Consider the following 20012-nt stretch of genomic DNA (forward strand, 5'->3'; position numbering starts at 1 on the left):
TCCACAACCCAATGCCTTGCCTTCCTTTCAGCAAGGGAATTGATTATGCCGTAGGAGATCGATGATGACAATTCCATCACAAGGCATCATTCTCTATCGCATTTTCAGCTAGATTTGTATATTGAGCTTCACTCAACCTTTTCTTTCCCTGCTCTTTTTTTGTTTGTTTGTTTAAGAGGGGATTTGGAGGGGAGGGTGGGGATTCTGTCTCATGTTGTCTGGGACCAGTATACTTCCAGGCTGCTGTGGTCAGACAAGGACTCCTGATGCGGAGTTTATCTTTTACAGTGAGCATGTGTATTTCTGTAGGGCAATGGAAAAAATTATGGATAGAATATTGGATGGATTTTTTTATGGTATTCCTTAGGCACTTACTATGTGCCAGGCACCGTTCTAAGTGCTGGGGTAGATACGGGGTAATTAGGTAGGACACAGTCCCTGTCCCACCTGGGCCTCACCGTGTTAATCCCCATTTTACAGTCGAGGTTACTGAGGCACAGTGAAGTGACTTGCCCAAGGTCACACAGCAGACAAGTAGCAGAGCCAGGATTAGAATCCAGGTCCTTCTGACTCCCAGGCCCATGCTCTATCCACTAGGCATGGTGCTTCTCTGCTATGAATATGAGTTTCTGGATATTTTTTTTTCCCTGAAAAATGCCTAACTCCCCATCGGGCAGTCTATCTCTAAGTAGGGCCGGGCATTTGGAGTACTCTGGTAGCAGGGGTCGGAATTTTGAGAGCTTGGGAGTCTCTTTCAAAGGGACGGTGAGGGCACATTGTGCAGTAAGAATGACCAGCTTGACCTGGAGATTGGGTAGAAGCAGCGTGGCCTGGTGGATAGAGCACGGGCCTGGGAGGCAGAAGGACCTGGGTTCTAATGCCAGCTCCGCCACTTGTCCGCTATGTGACCTTGGACAAGTCACTTCACATATCTGGGCCTCAGTTACCTCATCTGTAAAATCAGGATTAAGATTGCGGAGCCCATTGTGGGACATGGACTGTGTCCAACTTGATTAGCTTGTCTGTACCGCAGCGCTTGATACGAACAGTGCTTTGCACAGAGGAAGTGCTTAACAAATACCACAATTATTATAATTATTATTACAGTGCCTGGCACATAGTGCTTAACAAATACCATTTAAAAAAAAAAAAGGCAGCATGGCCTTGGTGAAAAAGCACAGACCTGGGAGTCAGAGGACCTGGGTTTGTCTGCTGTGTGACCTTGGGCAAGTCACTTAACTTCTCTGTGCCTCGGTTACCTCGTCTGTAAAATGGGGATTAAGGCCTTGAGCCCCAGGTGGAACATGGACTGTGTCCAGCCTGATGATCTTGTACCTACTACCCCAGTGCTTAGTACAGTACTTGGCACAGTAAGTGCTTGATAAATATCATTTAAAAGAGAGAGAGAGAGGCAGTGTTTGTAAGGACCGGCCCATCTGGTTTTTGGTTGTGTAGAAGGTAGGTGAGATCACCCCACGCTCCTCTTCCCCAACAGTGAGCCACATGCCCGCTTCTAACTTCAACTGCTCAGCTCCACGTAGAATAGTTCATATGGAAACAGAAGATACCTACAATGATCCTTGAACCGTAGCGTACAGCACACCAGGAATATGGTGTTCTGCATGTTCCATTTTTCTTCTATCCCGCTAAATCACGTTAAATAAGAATGTCAATCTAATGTGTTTCTCTGTTTTATCAGATCCCTTGCATTCAAATCCTTCTGGCCCAAGGTGATGTTGTTGTTATTGTCTTCCCCAACAGTGAGCCACACGCCCGCTTCTACGCGGCCCAGATCGTCCTGACTTTTGAGTACCTGCACTCGCTGGACCTCATCTACCGGGACCTGAAGCCTGAGAATCTCCTCATTGACCAGCAGGGCTATATCGAGGTACCCCCTGGGCTCTTGTCATCCCTCTGTGGCATCCATAGGGTTGGAAGCACTTTGAATCTTTCCGTACCTCCTTGGGCCCTCCCAGCCGACCCTTGACTGCATCTATTACTCGTGGCTACAGGTGACGGACTTTGGTTTTGCCAAACGTGTGAAAGGCCGAACCTGGACCCTCTGTGGTACCCCAGAGTACCTGGCCCCTGAGATCATCCTGAGCAAGGCGAGTACTGGGAAACCCCCATCCCCCTTCTCGAGTTCTCTCCCCGGCTGCCCTGTTTCTTGCCCCCTTTCTAAAGACCAGCTTCCCTGGCATTTCCTTTGCCCTCTGCCTGCACCTCGAAGCAGCATGGCCTAGTTGAAAGAGCCCAGGCCTGGGAGTCAGAGGACCTGGGTTCTACTCCCAGATCCGCCGCTTGTCTGCTGTGTGACTTTGGACAAGTCACTTCATTTCTCTGTGCCTCAGTTCCCTCATCTGCAGAACGGGGATTCAAAACCTCTTCACCCTCTTACACTGTGAGCCCCTTGTGGGACCTGATTATCTCGTAGCTACCCCAGCGTTTAGTACAGTGCTTGGCACATAGAAAGTGCTTAACCAAGACCGTTATCACTATTATTTATTAGTATTATTACCTTCAGCCAGCCTTCCGCTTTGACGCTCTCTACCCCCTAACTCCATTATTCCAGGGTTACAATAAAGCTGTGGACTGGTGGGCCCTGGGGGTCCTGATCTATGAGATGGTCGCTGGCTATCCCCCCTTCTTTGCCGACCAGCCTATCCAGATCTATGAGAAGATTGTCTCCGGGAAGGTGAGGAGAGTGGGCTTTCAGCCTCCCCGTGGTGGGCTCCTTGGTTTTGATCCCTGGCTTCGGGGAACCCAGGAGGCCTGGATCCAGCCCCTGTGTACAGGGTAATGGAGCATGTTCCTTGGTCAGGAGGGAGGAGGAGGAGGAGGTGGGATTTCAGTAATAGCGGTAGCGTTTGAGTGCCCTCACGGTATGGGGCCCTGTGCAAGGTGTTTGGGAAATCCAGAAAGTACATATAGTGCCTTGGGATCTGTGAGCTTTGGGCGTTTGATCGTCAACCCACCCTCAGCCCTGCAGCAGTTGTGTACAGCTCTTTATATATTATCAATTTATATTAATAGTTGTTTCCCCCTCATTGCGGGCAGGGGATGTGCCTACCAATTCAGTTGTATTGGTCTCTCCCAAGCGCTCGGTACGGAGCCGTGCGCCCAGTAAGCACTCAGTAAATGCCATTGCAGCATATAGCAGAAAGAAGCGACAGGTTCCCTGCTTCCAAGGAGCTCACGCTGTAATGGGGGAGGCAAACGTTCAAAATGCTCAGGGTGCTCAGGCACCCTGACAGTCCTGGACCACCCCGTCTCCCCGACTCTGCAGGTGCGGTTCCCCTCCCACTTCAGCTCGGACTTGAAGGACCTCCTCCGGAACCTGCTCCAGGTGGATCTCACCAAGCGCTATGGGAACCTCAAGAACGGTGTCAGCGACATCAAAAACCACAAGTGGTTCGTCACCACTGATTGGATTGCCATTTACCAGAGGAAGGTGGGCTGCCTGGGCTAGGACTGAGATGGGAAGAGTAAAGAGGCTGAATTTGGGAGCTAGAGGGAGAAGAGCAAATGACCTGGGATGATAGGGGGAAGTACTGTGAGGGGAAAGGAAAAACAGGAGGGGTGGAGGCAGGGGGCAAGCCAGGAAGCTGGCCAGGTATCAGAGATGGGGGAAGGAGTTTTAGGGCTGCTCAGTAAGGGTAAATTGGGAAGTGAGAAGAGGGCCCCTCTCTATCTTTGCGGCTGAATTTCTTTTCTTCCGGCCATTCTCCAGGTGGAAGCTCCATTTATACCAAAGTGCAAAGGACCAGGCGATACAAGCAACTTCGATGACTACGAGGAGGAGGAGATCCGGGTCTCCATTTCTGAGAAATGCGCCAAGGAGTTTGCCGACTTCTAGGGGTGCCCCAGGGGAGGTTTTGTTTTGTGGGGAGGGGGACTAGATTGGGAAAGCTCCAGAGACTTCCTTGTTTTTTTTGTTTTTTTTTCCCTCAGGTAGTAGTGGGAGACTAAGACCTGGAATGGGGAAAGGAGGGGGAATTTATGCACCAAGAAAGATCCCTCCTCCACCTCTGGCCCCATTCCCAGTACCCTACTGTTTTCTCTTTGCAGTGGCTTTCTTTCCCCCTATCTTTGCTGGAGAGCAGCCTTCCTGCTCCTCTCCTTCATCCAGCCACGTGCCAGTTTTAAATCAGTTTCCCAACTTCTAAGCCCCGAATTAGACCCTGTCTCAACAAATCTAGCTTTCTGTGTGAGTTCTTTTTTTTTTTCTTCTTTTCCTTCTATAAGGGACCAGAATTGTCTTTACCTAGCCCATCTTCTCCTTCTTCCCAATGGTCCCACCAGCACTGGAAAGCAGATGACAGAGGCAACTCTTCTCTGGGAACTCAACAGCTTCTCATATTTTACGCAGTCTTCCCTCCCCCGCCCCCCATCCTTTGGGGACAAGGGCAAAAAAACAAAACCCATCTTCCCTAGGAGTGGGGATCTTCCTGGGGAAAGAAAAAATTTTAGATAGGTCTTTGGTGGCGCCTTTATATTTTTTTAAACAATTTAAAGTATTATTTAAGTTACACCTTCCCTTCATGTGACCTGTTCTCCCATCCCCCCCCCAAAAAAAACAAAAAAAAAAGTTTTAAAAAACGTGGCCGGATCAGCCTGAGGTGGAGGAAGAGGTTAGGGGAAGGAATCCTGGGAGGATTTTAACTTGTGAACCCTGAGCCCCAGGGTCTCCCCTAAAGCCTAGGAGTAGGGAAGCATCAGCCGTTGTTGATCCAAGAGGCTGTTGAAACAACTGGATACCCTGAGTAGGGATTCCCTGCCATGTTTTGAAGATCCTTGATCTCTTCCAGGATTCCCAATCCCATCATCTTAAACCTCCCTCCCTTGTGAACAGCAGCCCCCCCCGGGGCTTAGTCTGTATAGACAGTACCGCCTCTTGGGGTATTTGAGTTAGGATCCCCACAAACTGAGGAGTCCCTTTCCTCCCCCGGGGCGGGGAGACCTTCCTCTCTGTGGGAATTCTTGATTCCTGGGGACAGTTCAGCCCTCAACTTTAGAACTCCTCGGCCTTCCGCCTTCCCTCCCTCTCAGCCCTGCCCCCTTAATTTTATCTTGTTATTCTTATCTGTAAAGTTTTAAATCCCAGTGTCATATCTCCCATCACCTGGTGGGGTTTGTGTCCTGGGGAGTGTGCCCCCCCTGCAAAAAAAAAAAAAGGAGAAAGATCAAAGGAGGTCCAGTTAACCCTGGAATCTGCTTTCAGGAGAATTGGGGGAGCTCTAAATCCGACTGCTTCCTTTTGCCCTGGGAGCACCAGTTTTATTCTGCCATTGGCTTTTCCCAGTTTGACAGTTGTCAATCACCTTCCTCATAGACCTGTTTAGATGTCTGATTTAGGAATAAGAATGTTTTTCCTCTTACTAGCAAGTAACTAAAAAAACAGGGGAGCAAACCACCTCTTCCCCCCCCCCCACCTCCTTCCTTTTTGGGGCGCCCCCGCCCTCACACCTAACAGCTTGAGCCTAGAAGGATCTCTCAGGCCTGTGGAAGGGGGGCATTCCCGGGAGTTTAAACCTGTGTGATGCGTAGAAATTTGTTTCACGGAAACGACTTTCTCTTTAATGGTGTGCTTTGTTGTAAACATATTTGAAAACAATTACCAATAAAGTTTTGTTTAAAAAAAAAAGTCTGGCTTCCCCCACCACGCCATATACCCCTGAAGTAGTGAGGGGCGAGGCCGACGAGCGTTTGAAATGTATCACCTGATGGAGGAAAAAAAATTGGTGAGTTTCCTCCTTCCCAGATAGCCAAATAGGACCCGCCTGGCCTCCCAACCGACTTTCCCGACTCTCCCACCCCAACCACTGCCCCAAACTCCTCCGCCCTGGAGCGGGAGAGGCAACCGAAGAGAGAGAGGGGCTGTTTCATCTTAACCCCCAGAACTCCTTAGAGTTGGGCGAGAGACATTCGGTAAACACCATTGACTGGCGACAGGGTTTGGGGAGTAAGGTTGAGGACGTGGCCAACTTGCAGGGGAACGTGTACGGGGCGACGAATCCGAAAGGTGGGTATCTTGAGATATACGGAGGTTTGGAAAGATGGCTTCCTACCGCCTCCTCCTCAGGTTGGAGGTTTAGGGCAGGGCTCGTGTCCACGGGGCCTCCGCCCTCTTCCAAGCGCTTAGTGCAGTGCTCTCCACCGACACGACAAAGGACGCAAGTACCATTATCGATGAGTCGACCGATGGTGTTCACGGAACATTTATTGGGTGCAGGGCGCCGTCTCGGGCCCTTGGGGAAAGCGCAGTGCGGTACAGGTGGTAGACGTGATCCCTGCCCACGAGGCGCTTACAGCCCACCGGGGGAGACATTAAAACGTCTTCAGGTAGGGGAGATGATGGAGTCTGAGGATGTGGACTAGAGTGCCTAAAGGGCTACCCATCCAACGGCCCGGGTGACACAGAGAGGAGGGCGGATGGGGAGAAGAAAGGATCTAGGGAAGGCCTCTTGACGGAGGTGTGATTTTAGGAGGGCTCTGAAGGGGCGGGGGGAGAGTGGCGGGCTGTCAGATAGGAAGGGGGTGGGGTGTCGTATGTGCTAATACTAAGAATGTTTTTTTTGGTAAAGGGAGAGCTTAAAACCCGGGCTCGTCGATGGGGGTCACGTCCCTTAATCCGAGGGAATGGAGAAAGTTAGGTGTCGGGCGTCGGGGTTTTCGAGCGAAGGTGGGGTGGAGGGAAGACACGGGAGGCCGGGGTTCCCGGATCCTCCTCCCGGCTCCGGCGGCGGCCGTGGGCGTGGGCGGCCAAAAAGTGAGGCCAGGAAACAGGACGCTTCACTCGCCTATCGCCGGCGTTAGTGCCGAGCGCAGTTCCGTGCCCGGAGAGGTGGAGGCCTGGGCGGCGGGACGTCTGGGTTCCATACCCAATAGTGGAAGGAGGAGGGCGCCGCCGCCCCGCCCCCCCCCCTCGCTTCCCCCCTCCCCATTCCCGCCCCCGCCTCGGCGCCAACTCCGCGGCGCCTCCTTAAAAAGCGCGCGGGACTGGGGGAGAGAGAGCAGGCAAAGGGAAGGAATGGAGGGCGGCGGGAGGTAGTCGCGCGCTGCGCGGGGCCCGGGCTCCACCTTAAAAGCGGGCGCGTGGGGGTGAGAGGGAAGGGGGGCCGGAGTGTCCCGGCCGCGGGGCGGGCGGCGCGTGCGGCGGCGGCGGCGGGGAGGAGCTCGCGCTCCCCCCACCTCCCAGCTCCGGGACTCGAGCGCGCTCCGGAGGAGCTTTTTGTGTGTGTGTGTGTGTGTGTGTGTGCGTGCGTGCCCGGGTGAGTGTGTATGTGTGCGCGTTTTTTTCCTCTTTTCTTTTTTTTTTCTTTTTCAAAGAGGCAGCAGCGCCGCCGCTGCTCCACCGAGGCGCTGCGCCCCCCGGGGGGCGGGGGGGGAGGAGGGCGAACAGGAGGAGGAGGCGGGCAGCGGCGAAGGGAGGGGAGGAAAGCGGACTGTTGGGTTGGGGAGGGGGGGGCGTCGCGCTGGGAGGGAGGCGGCGCGCACGGTGCAGCCGGGCCGGGCGGGAGGCATGGCGGGGCCCCCGGCCCTGCCCCCGCCGGAGACGGCGGCGACCGCCGCCTCGTCGGCCTCGTCCCCCCGCTACCAGGAGTGGATCCTGGACACCATCGACTCGCTGCGCTCGCGCAAGGCGCGGCCGGACCTGGAGCGCATCTGCCGGATGGTGCGGCGACGACACGGGCCGGAGCCGGAGCGCACGCGCGCCGAGCTGGAGAAGCTGATCCAGCAGCGCGCGGTGCTCCGGGTTAGCTACAAGGGGAGCATTTCCTACCGCAACGCGGCGCGCGTACAGCCCCCGCGCCGGGGCGCCACCCCGCCCGCCCCGCCGCGCGCCCCCCGGGGCGCCGCAGCCGCCGCGCCGCCGCTTGCACCGGTTGCATCCCCGCCCCGGGCTCCCCGGGCGGCTGCGGCTGCCACAGCGCCCCGGCCCCCGGCGTCCCGGCCGCACCGCCGCTCGGCGGGGCACCAGTCCGTGCCCAACGGGCCGCGCCCCCTCTCCCCCGCCGCCCCCCCCGCGGGGGCTCCGCCGCCGGCCCCGCGCCGGCCGGCCCCGGCCGCTGCCCGAGAGACCCTGCCGGCGCCCCTGCCGGAGGGCGGCGCGCAGCGGGGCGGGGCCGTCCGGCCGGTGAGCCTGAGGGAGGTGGTGCGCTACCTCGGGGGGAGCGGCGGCGGCGGGGCCGGGAGCGGCGGCGGGGGTCGGGTAACGCGCGGGCGTGTGCAGGGGCTGCTGGAGGAGGAGGCGGTGGCTCGGGGCCGCCCGGAGCGGACCCGCCTCGGAGGCCAAGCCCTGTCCCGCGGGGAGCGCCCGGGACGGGCTCCCGCCGCCAATCCCCGAGCGGCTCGAAGTAAGGTGAGTGCAAGAGGCACGGGGGCTGCGATCCGTACGCGGGGCGGCGGGGGCGGGGAGGGGGAAGCGACAGAGACCGACGGGGGCACAGAGAGCGGGGGGGGGGGGCGGAAACGGCCGCGTGCCGGGGGCGGGGGGAGGAAAGCGATCATCCACCCTTCGGTGGCCCGGGGGGGGGGGGCGGGACAGGAAGCCAGGAGTCGAGGGGCAGGGTTCAGGGCCGGGGGCACCCTTGGGATCGGCCCCGACCGAAGGGAGGGCAGTGCCCACCGAGGGCCGGGTGGCCGGCCGAGGGCAGAGGATCCAACGAGGGCCCCGGGCGGCCTGCCCCCATCCACTCTAGACGATCGGTGAAGAGAGCATAATGGAGCTTGTAGCCTCCCCGTCCCCCGACCGTAGGACCCGGCCAGCCTAAAGGAGAGTTGTGGCAGAGAATCGGATGTGCGGTCACTCGGAGCTTAGGCCCACTCCCACTCTTTCCTTCTCTTCCCTTGGGTTCCGCCTTCCGAGGCATGGTCAGTCAGGGCCAGGCCCACTCACACTCTTTCCTTCTCTTCCTCTTACAGAAAGCTGGGGAAGAGCCAGTGCCTGAGAAAGAGGAAAGTGAGGATGAGGATGAAGTGTCCGCCCTCTCTGAGGGTTCTGAAGTGCCCGAGGGAGATGGGGTTTCCAGCAGGCAGTGCCAGCTAAATGGGGAGACTGAACAGCGGGCCAAGGATAGCAGGAAAGAGCGGCCAAGGGACTGGAGCCCCCCAACCCTGCCTAGGGGCCAGGACGAGGGTCAGCGGCTAGCCCCTGGAGATGGCACTCGGGAGGCCTTCCCAGTGGGCGTGGTGAAGAAAGAAGGGGGATCAGGTATGGGCTTTGGGGGACCTGTAGCAGAGAGACCCCATCGGGTCACTCTCCCATCGGCTGTTGAAAAGTGCCTCTGGGGAAAGACCCTGATGTGCACAGGAATGAAGAGGAGTGGAAATTAGGGAGGAAGGGCCCCCCCCCCCCAAAGTGAGGGGTACTGTACGGCCTAAGCGGGGTTTAGGGGCGCCCCGCTGCCGGAGGTAGGTGCTGTCCTAGGTACCCCCGATGTGACCGAACCTAAAGACTTGGTCGCAGGGGAGGAGGACGTGGGTTAGGGAGGGACACCTGGGAATTCCGCGTGACACTCCTTCACCGCCTCCCCCCCCCCCCCTTCTTTGTTTCCAGCTTCAGCTGCTGCAGGGCCCGACCCCCCCTCGCCTGTGCCTTTGCCTCCTGGGAAGCCAGCCCTGCCTGGTGCAGATGGAACACCCTTTGGCTGCGCGTGAGTGTGAGGTGGGAGGGTTGGGGACCTGAAGTGAAGGACTGGTCTTTGAATGGTGGTTGGGGATGGCTGGGGTCCAGGGATGTGGGGAGGGAGAGAGAGAGAGAGAGAGAGCCAGCGAGAGAGAGAGCAGCTGCTCCCAAATTTGACCTAAATCAGTGTCCACAGCTCCGGGCGGAAGGAGAAGCCTTCAGACCCTGTGGAGTGGACGGTGATGGATGTGGTGGAGTACTTCACTGAGGCCGGCTTCCCCGAGCAAGCCTCCGCTTTCCAGGAGCAGGTGAGAATTCCCGCGCCCTCGGAGCCGACGCATCCCGTTTGTTTCTAGTCCTGAACGGTGGCCCTTGGGCTCCCTCAAAGCTGGAGTTCTTCCTCCGGGCCCCGTTGGGGTCCAAGCTGTCAGGGAAGCAGCGAGGCCTAGTGGAAAGAGCCCGGGCCTGAGAGCCGAAGGACCCGATCCCGGTTCCGCCACCCGTCCGCCGCGTGACCCTGGGCAAGTCGCTTCCCTTCTGGGCCTCAGACACCTCATCTGAAAAAAGGGGGATTAAATCCTACTCCCTCCTCCTCAGACTGTGAGTCCCGTGTGGGACAGGGATCTCTTGTCCCAAATACCATTAAGGGGGCGGGGAGGAAAAATGCACTTCACCTCCTCCCCTCCCCCACAGGAGATCGACGGGAAGTCCCTGCTCCTGATGCAGCGCACAGACGTGCTGACCGGTCTGTCCATCCGCCTCGGCCCCGCCCTCAAGATCTACGAGCACCACATCAAGGTGCTGCAGCAGGGCCACTTTGAGGATGACGACCCCGATGGCTTCCTGGGTTGAGCCTCCAACCTCGCTCCATCCCCGAGGGAGGTGACCGGAAACTCCCTTGAGAACCCCCTTCGTCGGGGAAGCTCTCCGAGGAGGAAGGGCCCTCCCTGCAACGAGAATATCCCAACGAGGGGGCGCGCCCCCCGTCCTGCACCCCCTTCCCGATCTCCCTCTTGATTTCCCCCACCCCACCCCTTGTCTGTCTTGTGGATCTCCATCCCGCACGTCCTTGCTTTCCAAGCGGGTGGGGGGGCGGGCAACGGACCACTAATTTCACGTCGGGAGGAACTCTCCCCTCCCTCACCCCGTCTACCCACCACCGCCCTTCTCCCCGGCTACTTCACGGAGAGACAGAGAAAGGGGTCACCCCCCCCTCCGCCCCCCACCTCGGCCGGGAATCTACCTTGTAAATGTAGCTCCTGAGTGATTTCGGTGGGAGGCAGGGACCCACCCCCCCCGCCCCCTCCCACCTCCGCCGGGTCTCCCCTCCTTCCCCGAAAACACCCCCCGCTTGGAGTCGCCGCTGGGGGGTAGCCGGGCCCCCCCCCCCCGCCTCCCCTTTTTTCTTTCCTTCCCGCCCCCGCCCCCGCCTCGGTCGTTGCCCCGGCCGTCCGCGTCGCTTTTTAATATTGCACCGAAGGTTTGTTGTTTTTTTTTTAAATAAAGTTTAAAGAAAAAAAAAAACGCCGTCGGGCCCCCGTGTGTGAGTTCGGGCGTTCGGCGTGGGCGGCCCTGCCGGCCGGCCGCCTCTCGGGTCGATTTCGGCTTGTTGAGGGGAGGGCAACGGAAGTCTCTGGCGGCGGTGGCGGGAGGGTAACGCCCGCCCCGCCCCGCCGTTCCACAGGTTTCTATTCAAATGAGGCCCTGAGGCGACGCGCCCACCTCGTTCTTCCGGACGGCTTGAGGGCCTTCGAGGCCCCCGATCGTTCGGCGCAAAGTGGAGGGGGGCAGCCACCCGCCGCCCGGCCTCCAGGGCTGCTGGAGCGCCATCCCTATCTCCATCGTGAATCAGTCGGGTAACAAGGAGCTCCAGATCCTGGGGACCCTGGCCATCGCCCCCGCTGTCAAAGTCATCCCCGCCCAGAGCCCCCAGAAGAATGGCGGGGGGGGTCATGGCCGTTCCCAATCTAACCGGAAATGCCCGCCAAAGACCGTTAGAGCCCTCAGGAGGCATGTCACCCTTCTGCCCCGCCCGCCCAAGGATAACCTGTTCAAACCAATTACCGACCAGCTCCACTACTTGCTCAAGAAGGCCGATGAATTCCAGGGCTACTTGCTTTTGAGGTGCCCGGAGGGGCGGGGTGTTTGGGGGCGGGGGGGTCGGGGGGGGCGCGACCCGCCGAGGTGGGGCCGGGGTGGGGGGAGGGGTGATCCTGGGAGAGCGACTCGTTGTGACAAGGCGGGACACGGTCCTAGGGACAAGATGCAGAAGAAGCAGGTGGCCACGGCTATGCCCACGCTCCTGCAGATGTGTCAGCCCTTCTTTCAGTACCTGGAGTCATCTGCCCGAGGGTCAAGCCAGGCCAATGAAAATCTGCTAGGAAATTTGGCGGGAAATCTCGCAAATCTGCCCAAAAATCTGCCCGCCGCCGTTCGCAATCAGGTAAGATGAGGAAGGAAGATTGCTCAGACCCATCGACCTCCCCTCCTTCCAGCCTCCCCCCTCCCCCGTCGTTCTTTCACACCTTTCCCCCTCCTCACACCCTCCCTTCTCCCTCCCCCCTTCTCCTCCCGCCCCCTCCCCCTCCCCCTCCCTTCTTGCTCCCCTCTCTTCTCCCCCCTCTACCGTCCTCTGTCCATCCTCCCTCCTCACTTATTGCTCCCCTCCCTCCTCCCTCCCTTTCCTTCCCCCTCCTCCCCCTCCTCTCCCCTGCCCCGTCTCCCTCGCCCTCTCTTGTCCTTTCTCTCCTCTCTCCCCCTTCCCTCCTACCTCCTCCTCACTCCTCTCTCTCCCCTCTCCCCTTCCCGGACTCCTCTCTCTCTCTCAACTTCCATGAGAGAAAGGTCCCTCCCTCCCTCCCTCCCCCCAGGGGGCATCTGAACTAACAGATTTCTCTCACCCTACATTCCCTCCCACAGCTGCTGGATGTCTCCCAACAGCTGGCACTGCGGCTGGAGCAGCTGATCATCCTGTATGCCACTAATAACTTGCTCACCTTGGAGGATACCAATCCACTTAGGTATAAGGGTAGGGGGCACTGGAAGAAAGTTTAGGCTTGGATGAGGAGCAAGGATGGAGAGTGGATTTCTCCTTCGGTCAGACTTGTCACCATTCCCTTCTACTCTTATCCTCCTCTCTCTGTCTGCCTCAGTATCTCCTGTTTCTTCTGTGGGAGGTTCTCACTCAGTGCCTTTCATCACATCTCCATCTTCCGCTACTGCACCCCGAACCCTTACACATCCCGTCGCCTCCCCCGCCTCCTCTACAAGAAGATGCGCTGGAACTTAGAGATCATCCCACAACCTGGGAGCAAGAATCTTGTAGCCCAGGAGGAATAGTGAGTCTCCCCCGCTCCCACCCTTCCAAATGAAAGCATGCCTTTTAAGCCGTGACCTACCCCAATGAAATAACCACTAAACAGTCTCTTCTCTACCAAAAATCCAAGGGCCCACCCAACCAAACCAAAGTAAGTGAATCACTCACTCGAGGACTTCCCCCCCGCCCCCCACCCCCCACCAGCAAAGTAAATTTACTGGGCAGAGATCCTCCACCCGCAAATCAAGAGAGATGTTCAAGTTACCATCCCTTCGCACAGAGGCGCAACCTTGGTTCCAAACTGGTGGGCCACCACACACCGAGGTGATTTGGCAGTTGCCCATGCAGGTTTGAGCAATCCTGGCAGTTGGCCTTTCTTGCCATCATGTGGTTGCACATGAACAGTGCGAGCGCGGAGCCTTTTTCATCCTAAAGCATCCTGCAGACAGATATAAAGAACATTCCGGGAGCAAACTCTCCCTGCTTCTCCATCCACACCCCCCCTACAGGCCCGGGACTGGGGAGAGTCCAAGCAAGAGTGGTCGTGGCCACTCCTCTGCCTCCTCCTTGGAACAAAGAAAATGGCAAAGCTGTGTTCTAATCGTCCCGCTTCCCCTCCCCTCCCCACCCCCTCCGCCACCCCCCCCCCCCGCCTGGCAGGTAGACATCAGTGTTAACTCTTTGCCCCCTCCCCAGTTACTTCCTCTGCTACCGCGATACGAGCTCCAGAAAAGGCAAGAAGACTAACAACACGTACCCAAGAACCCAAAAGATCTGGTCCTTGGGGCGATGGGTGCCTCTAGTGCCTGACAAGAATGAAATTTCAGACATTTCCACCTGGTAAGCCCAGAAGGGCAGGGTACGGGTCGGGGTGGTCTCGGAACTAGAACATTGTCGAGAGCCAGGCAGTGGCAGGGAGGGCAGTTTCGGGGTTGGGGTAAAATGGGAGTAAGGTCAGAGATATGTCCTGGCCATGGCATTTGAAGCCCGTCAAAGGGCAGGGACTGTCTCTATCTGTTACCGATTTGTACATTCCAAGTGCTTAGTACAGCGCTTTGCACACAGTAAGCGCTCAATAAATACTGTTGAATGAATTTGAAATGCTACACCTGAGGGGTGGGCTGGATGGGGCAGCGCCACTTGATGGTGAACTGTGAGGTGGTCTGCCCTCTCCCGTTTGCGGAGACCCCATTGACCAGGTCTTTCTTGCCTCCACAGGGTCCTGTGCATTCAGCCTTCTGGTGACTACCAGCAGCTGTTGACCATTGGTTTTGAGGAGCCATCTCATACGATGGCCACTAATCTCCTGGTGCAAGTCCTAACTGGCCAGTATATGGCAGCAAACTGGGCTCCCGTCACCTTAGGCAGAAAGCGTCCCCTGCGGCAACTGCTCCCCCTTTTGTCTTAATTTTTCCTGGATACAATAAAGCCAGAAGTGTTCTGTGTTCATTTTCTCAACTCAGGTCCGGCTGGCTTAATCTCCGTCCCTCCCTCCGTGGTCTTCCGGGTCAGGTTAGGCTAGGAGTTGGAGGCTCCTGAGACCAGAATGAAACCACACAGTCATTCGTTCATTCATTCATTCGTTCAATCGTATTTAGTGAGCGCTTACTCTGTTGTGCAGAGCATTGTACTAAGCACTTGGAAGAGTACGACGTAACAATAAAGAGACACATTCCCTACCCACAACGAGCTTACAGTGTTGGGGTGGGGGAGATAGCCTTTAATATAAACTACAGATATGTACATCATCATCATCGCATTTGTGAAGCACTTACTCTGTGCCAAGCATTGTACTAGGTGCTGGGGTAGATACAAGATAATCAGGTCCCACATAGGGTTCAAAGTTAAAGTAGGAGGGAGAACAGGAGGAGGGAGTAAATCCCCATTTTGCAGATGAGGGAACTGAGGCAAGGAGGAGTTAAGTGACTTGCCCAAGGTCACACAGCAGGTACATGGCAGAGCAGGGATTAGAACCTAGATCTTCTGGCTCCCAGGCCCGTACTCTTTCCACTAAGCCTGAGGGAGGATAATGTTGTTCAGCAGAGTCCAGAGATCACGGGCCTGGGAGTCGGAAGGACCTGGGTTCTAATCCTGGCTCCACCACTTGTCTGCTGTGTGACCTTGGGCAAGTCACTTAACTTCTCTGTGCCTCAGTTACCTCATTGTGAGCCCCATGTGGGACCACCTGATTACTTTGTATCTACCCCAGTGCTTAGAACAGTGCTTGGCACATAGTAAGCGCTTAGCAAATGCCGTTATTATTGTTACGGTGTGCAAAGCACTCTACTAAGCGCTTGGGAGAGTACAATACAAACAACAAACCGACACATTCCCTGCCCACAGCGAGCTCACAGACTAGAGGGGGAGACAGATATTAATATACAGAAGTTAGTGAATAAATAAAATTACAAATATATGCAAAGATGTAGACATGTACTGTGGGGATGGGAGGGAGAATGAATGAAGGGAGCAAGTCAGGGTGACAAAGAAGGGAGTGAGAGAAGAGGAGAGGAGGAGCTGTGCCTCCAATAAGGCTTTGAAGTGGGGGAGAGCGATTATCTGGCCGATATGAGGAGGGAGGGCATTCAGACCAGAAGTAGGATGTGGGCCAGAGGTTGGCAGCGAGATAGAAGAGATCGAGGTACAGTGAGATGGTTAGTATTAGAGGAACGAAGTGTGCGGCCTGGGTTCTAGGAGGAGATTAGCGAGGCGAGGTAGGAGTGAGCAAGGTGATTGACTGCTTTAAAGACAGCAGCGAGGAGTTTTTAGTTGATGCAGAGGTGGATGGGCAACCACTGGAGTTTCTTGAACAGTGGGGAAACATGGTCCGAACGTTTCTGAAGGAAAATGATCTGGGCAGCAGAATGGAGTATGGACTGGATTGGGGAGAAGCAGGAGGCAGGGAGGTCAGCAATGATACAATAATCAAGGCAGGATAGGATAAGTGCTTGCAATAATGTTGGTAGCTGTTTGGATGGAAAGGAAGGGGAGGATTTTCGTGATATTGTGAAAGTAGAACTGTCAGGATTTAGTGATGGCTTGAATATGTTGAAGGAAAGGCAAAGAGGGCTTAATCAGGGAAGACCTCTTGGAGGAGATGTGTCTTCTTCAGTAAGGCTTTGAAGGCAGGGAGAGTAATTATCTGTCAGATATGAGGAGGGAGGCTGTTCCAGGCCAGAGGCGGGATAGGGGTTAGAGGTCGGTGCCGAGACAGATGAGATCAAGGTATAGCAAGAAGGTTGGCATTAGAGGAATGAAGCGTGCGGGCTGGGTAATAGTAGGAGAGTAGTGAGATGAGGTGGGAGGGGGGCAAGGTGATTGAGTGCTTTAAACCCGTTGGAAAGGAGTTTCCGTTTGATGCGGAGGTGGACGGGCAACCAAATGGAGGTTCTTGAGTGGGAAACATGGCCTGAATGCTTGTGTAGAAAAATGACCCAGGCAGCAGAGTGAAGTGTGGACTGGAGTAGGGAAGAGACAGCAAGCTGGGAGGTGAGCAAGGAGACTGAAGCAGCGTGGCTTAGTAGAAAGAGCACAGGCTTGGGAGTCAGAGGTCATGGGTTCAAATCCCAGCTCTGCCACTTATCAGCTCTGTGACTTTGGGCCAGTCACTTAACTCCTCTGTGCCTCGATTACCTCATCTGTAAAATGGGGATTAAGACTGGGAGCCCCACGTGGGATAACCTGACTACCTTGTATCTACCCTAGCAATTAGAACAGTGCTTGGCACATAGTAAGCACTTAACAAATACCAAAATTATTATTATTATTATTAGAGGATAAGGGCTTGGATAAGGTCCTCTGACTCCCAGGCTCATGCTCTTTCCACTAGGCCACGCTGCTTCCCTAGTAGTCAGGCAGAAATTATAGGGCTGGAGAGAGAAACAGACACAAAGTTATTTTTATTTTCCTGCTGTGGCCTTGGGGAGGCATAAAAATGTGAATGAGTATGAGTCTCGTGGCTGTCCGACATTAGGCATCTGTATATATCTGTGATACCACTATGTTTCTAGTGCCCCAAGTTTATCTTCCTAATTATAATAATAGTGGGGGTAAACTCATTTTGGGCAGGGAATGTGTCTGTTTATTGTCATATGGTACTCTCCCAAGCACTCGGTACAGTGCTCTGCACACAGTAAGCACTCAGTAAATACGATGGAATGAATGAATGAATGAATAAATAAATACAATTGAATGAATGAATAAATGAATTATTTTTATTATAAATTCCCATTATTATTTTCATTATTATGATAAATGTAAAGCAGTGTGACCTAGTGGAAAGAGCACAGGCCTGGGAATCAGGGGACCAGTGTTCTAATCCTGGTTCCACTGCTTACTAGCTGTGTGGCCTTGAGCAAGTCATTTAACTTCTCTGTGCCTCGGTTCCCTCGACTGTAAAATGGGGATTAAGACAATGAGCCCTATGTGGGACATGGACCTGATTCATCTGTATGTACCCCAGTGTTTAGTCCAGTGCCTGGCACACAGTAAGTGCTTAAATACCATTAAAAAAAGGTAATTATGAAAGTGCTTACTGTGTGCAGAGCACGGTGCTAAAAACTTAAGGGAATACAATACAACAGAGTTGGTATAAACGTTCTCTACCCACAGCGAAAAGCAGTATAGCCTAGTGGATAGAGCACAGGCCTCGGAGTCAGAAGGACCTGGGTTCTAATTCCGGCTCCACCACTTATCTGCTGTGTGACCTTGGTCAAGTCACTTCACTGCTCTGTCCCTCAGTGGCCTCATCTGTAAAACGGGGGTAAAGACTGTGAGTTCCATGTGGGACAGAGACCGTATCCAACGTGATTAGCTTGTATCTACCCCAGTGCTTAGCACAAAACCTGGCACATAGTAAAGGCTTAACAAGTGCCATTATTATTATTATTACACCAGAGCTTAGTACAGTGCCTGGCACATAGTAAAGGCTTAACAAGTATCATTAAAAGCAAAACAAAATAAAATGATCTTACAGTCTAGAGGGGGAGTTTGCAGTCTAGCGGGGAGTGGCACAGTTCTAGGGAGCATTCTCCGATTAAGCCCTGCTATGGGAGGCTTAGGCCTCCCCCAAACCCCTCGGTGTGGGGACCAGAGAATGAGCTCAGGGAGAAACAGCCATCGTCTTCATTTCTGTTTGGTATCACTGCCGTTTGGTGGCCAAGTCTGGAATTGATGTCCTCAAGATTTCTCCCTTGAACTGTAATTCGCCGCTGGGAACCTGAGCTTCTATCAAAAAATCAGTCAGTCAATTGTATTTAATGAGTGCTCACTGTATGTACTAAGTACTTGGGAGAGGACAACACAAAAATATAACAGATATGCTTCCCGCCCACAAGGAGCTTACAGTCTAGAGGAGGGGACAGGCATTAAGAGAAATAAATCTGTTAGAGATATGTAGGTAAGTGCTGTGGAACTGGGAGGGGAGATGAATAAAGGGAGCAAGTCAGGGTGATGCGGGGGTGGGGGGAAGAGGAAAGAAGAGCTTAGTCAGGGAAGGCTTTGAAAGTGGGGAGACTAATTGTCAGATATGAAGATGGAGGGCATTCCAGGCCAGAGGCAGGATGTGGGCTAGAGGTCGGCGGCGAGACGGAAGAGATCGAGGTACATTCATGCAATCATTCAATCGTATTTATTGAACATTTATTGTGTGCAAAACATTGCACTAAGTGCTTGGGGAGAGTACAACGTAACAACTAATAGACACATTTCTGCCCACAACGAGCTCCCAGTCTAGAGGAGGAGACAGACATTAATATAAATTAATAAATAGATAAATAAATTATGGATATACACAGATATATACATATGTGCTGTGGGGATGGGAGGGAGGATGAATGAAGGGAACAAGTCAGGGTGACACAGAAGGGAGTGGGAAAAGATGAGAGGAGGGCTTAGTCAAGGAAGGCTTCTTGGAGGAGATATGCCTTCAATACGGTTTTGAAGTGGGGGAGAGCAATTATCTGACTGATATGAGGAGGGAGGGCGTTCCAGGACAGAGGTAGGATGTTGGCGAGAGGTTGGCGGGGAGATAGACGAGATCGAGGTACAGTGAGAAGGTTAGCATTAGAGGAATGAAGTGTGTGGGCTGGGATGTAGTAGGAGAGTAGCGAGGTGAGGTAGGAGCGGGCAAAGTGAGTGAGTGCTTTAAAGCCAAGGGTGAGGAGTTTCTGTTGATGTGGAGGTGGATGAGCAACCACTGGAGGTTCTTAAGGATGGGGGGAATATGGCCTGAACTTCTTGTAGAAAAATGATCTGGGAGGCAGAGTGAAGTATGGACCGGAGTAGGGAGAGACAGGAGGCAGGGAGGTCAACAAGGAGGCTGATAGAGTAATCAAGGCAGGCTAAGATAAATGCTCGGATTAATGTCTTAGCAGTTTGAATGGAGAGGAAAGGTTGGATTTTAACAATGTTGTGAAGGTTTAACCGACAGGATTTAGTGATAGGTTGAATATGTGGGTTGAATGAGAAAGAGGAATCGAGGCTAACGCCAAGGTTACGGACTTGTGAGACAAGGAAGGATGGTGGTGCCGTCTACAAGTGATGGGAAAGTCAGGGGATGGACAGGGTTTGGGTGGAAAGTTAAGTTCTGTTTTGGATGTGTTAAGCTTGAGGTGACAGGAGAGCATCTAAGCAGAAATATCTTGAAGGCAGGAGGAAATGTGAGACTGCAGAGAGGAGGAGAAATCAGGGCTGGAGATTTAGATTTGAGTATCATCTGCATAGAATCGGCAGTTGAAGCCATGTGAGCAAATGAGTTCTCCAAAGGAGTGGGTGGAGATGGAGAATAGAGGGGAACCCAGAACTGAATCTTGAGGGACACCCTGAAGAAAGAAGTCAGGGGCAGGGGGTGCCAGACCAAGGGCAGGATTGCAGGATTGGGTCTCCTGCTAGTTTCTTCTTATTGTTAATAATAATAACAACAATTATAATAGAGATGGTGTTTGTTAAGCACTTACTGTGTTCCAGACACTGTATTAAGTGCTGGGGTAAATACAAGGGAATCAGGTTGGACACAGTTCCTGTCCCATCTGGGGTTCACAGTCTTAATCCCTACTTTCCAGTTGAGGG

At 54.5% G+C, this 20012-nt stretch overlaps 3 protein-coding genes across 5 annotated transcripts in view; all 3 read left to right on the forward strand.

Moving 5' to 3' along the window:
• Window positions 1-5644, forward strand: part of PRKACA (protein kinase cAMP-activated catalytic subunit alpha) — a 34070-nt gene extending 28426 nt beyond the window's left edge. For all 3 annotated transcript variants that reach the window (XM_029068874.2, XM_029068876.2, XM_029068875.2), the window contains 5 exons: window positions 1762-1888; window positions 2013-2108; window positions 2573-2695; window positions 3287-3451; window positions 3731-5644. In XM_029068874.2, coding sequence (XP_028924707.1) covers window positions 1762-1888; window positions 2013-2108; window positions 2573-2695; window positions 3287-3451; window positions 3731-3856 — 637 coding nt within the window. In that variant the 3' untranslated portion in view covers window positions 3857-5644. The remainder of the gene's footprint in view (window positions 1-1761; window positions 1889-2012; window positions 2109-2572; window positions 2696-3286; window positions 3452-3730) is intronic.
• A 1777-nt stretch (window positions 5645-7421) lies between these two features.
• Window positions 7422-10932, forward strand: SAMD1 (sterile alpha motif domain containing 1). Its single transcript, XM_029068274.2, has 5 exons — window positions 7422-8362; window positions 8926-9214; window positions 9560-9656; window positions 9825-9936; window positions 10322-10932. Exons 1-5 carry the CDS (start codon window positions 7523-7525, stop codon window positions 10478-10480), a joined length of 1497 nt encoding a protein of 498 aa, XP_028924107.1. The 5' UTR covers window positions 7422-7522; the 3' UTR covers window positions 10481-10932.
• Window positions 10933-11324: 392 nt separating this feature from the next.
• C7H19orf67 (chromosome 7 C19orf67 homolog) lies at window positions 11325-14406 on the forward strand. The gene is made up of 7 exons (XM_029069654.1): window positions 11325-11329; window positions 11384-11752; window positions 11885-12071; window positions 12548-12648; window positions 12781-12966; window positions 13641-13784; window positions 14163-14406. The coding sequence occupies exons 1-7, from the start codon at window positions 11325-11327 to the stop codon at window positions 14350-14352; spliced, it is 1182 nt and encodes a 393-aa protein (XP_028925487.1). The 3' UTR covers window positions 14353-14406.
• Window positions 14407-20012: the final 5606 nt, after the last annotated feature.

Source organism: Ornithorhynchus anatinus, chromosome 7 (genome assembly GCF_004115215.2).
Source record: "Ornithorhynchus anatinus isolate Pmale09 chromosome 7, mOrnAna1.pri.v4, whole genome shotgun sequence".
Taxonomy (NCBI): domain Eukaryota; kingdom Metazoa; phylum Chordata; class Mammalia; order Monotremata; family Ornithorhynchidae; genus Ornithorhynchus; species Ornithorhynchus anatinus.

What these genes read in the sequence shown, in the direction of transcription:
- SAMD1 (XM_029068274.2), top strand. Translation starts at nt 7,523, where the DNA reads ATGGCGGGGCCCCCGGCCCTGCCCCCGCCGGAGACGGCGGCGACCGCC. An exon ending in CCCGAGCGGCTCGAAGTAAG is followed by an intron (nt 8,363 to 8,925) that starts GTGAGTGCAAGA and finishes TTCCTCTTACAG; the next exon opens with AAAGCTGGGGAAGAGCCAGT. An exon ending in GAAGAAAGAAGGGGGATCAG is followed by an intron (nt 9,215 to 9,559) that starts GTATGGGCTTTG and finishes CTTTGTTTCCAG; the next exon opens with CTTCAGCTGCTGCAGGGCCC.
- C7H19orf67 (XM_029069654.1), top strand. An exon ending in CAGGGCTACTTGCTTTTGAG is followed by an intron (nt 11,753 to 11,884) that starts GTGCCCGGAGGG and finishes ACACGGTCCTAG; the next exon opens with GGACAAGATGCAGAAGAAGC. An exon ending in ATTTCAGACATTTCCACCTG is followed by an intron (nt 13,785 to 14,162) that starts GTAAGCCCAGAA and finishes TTGCCTCCACAG; the next exon opens with GGTCCTGTGCATTCAGCCTT.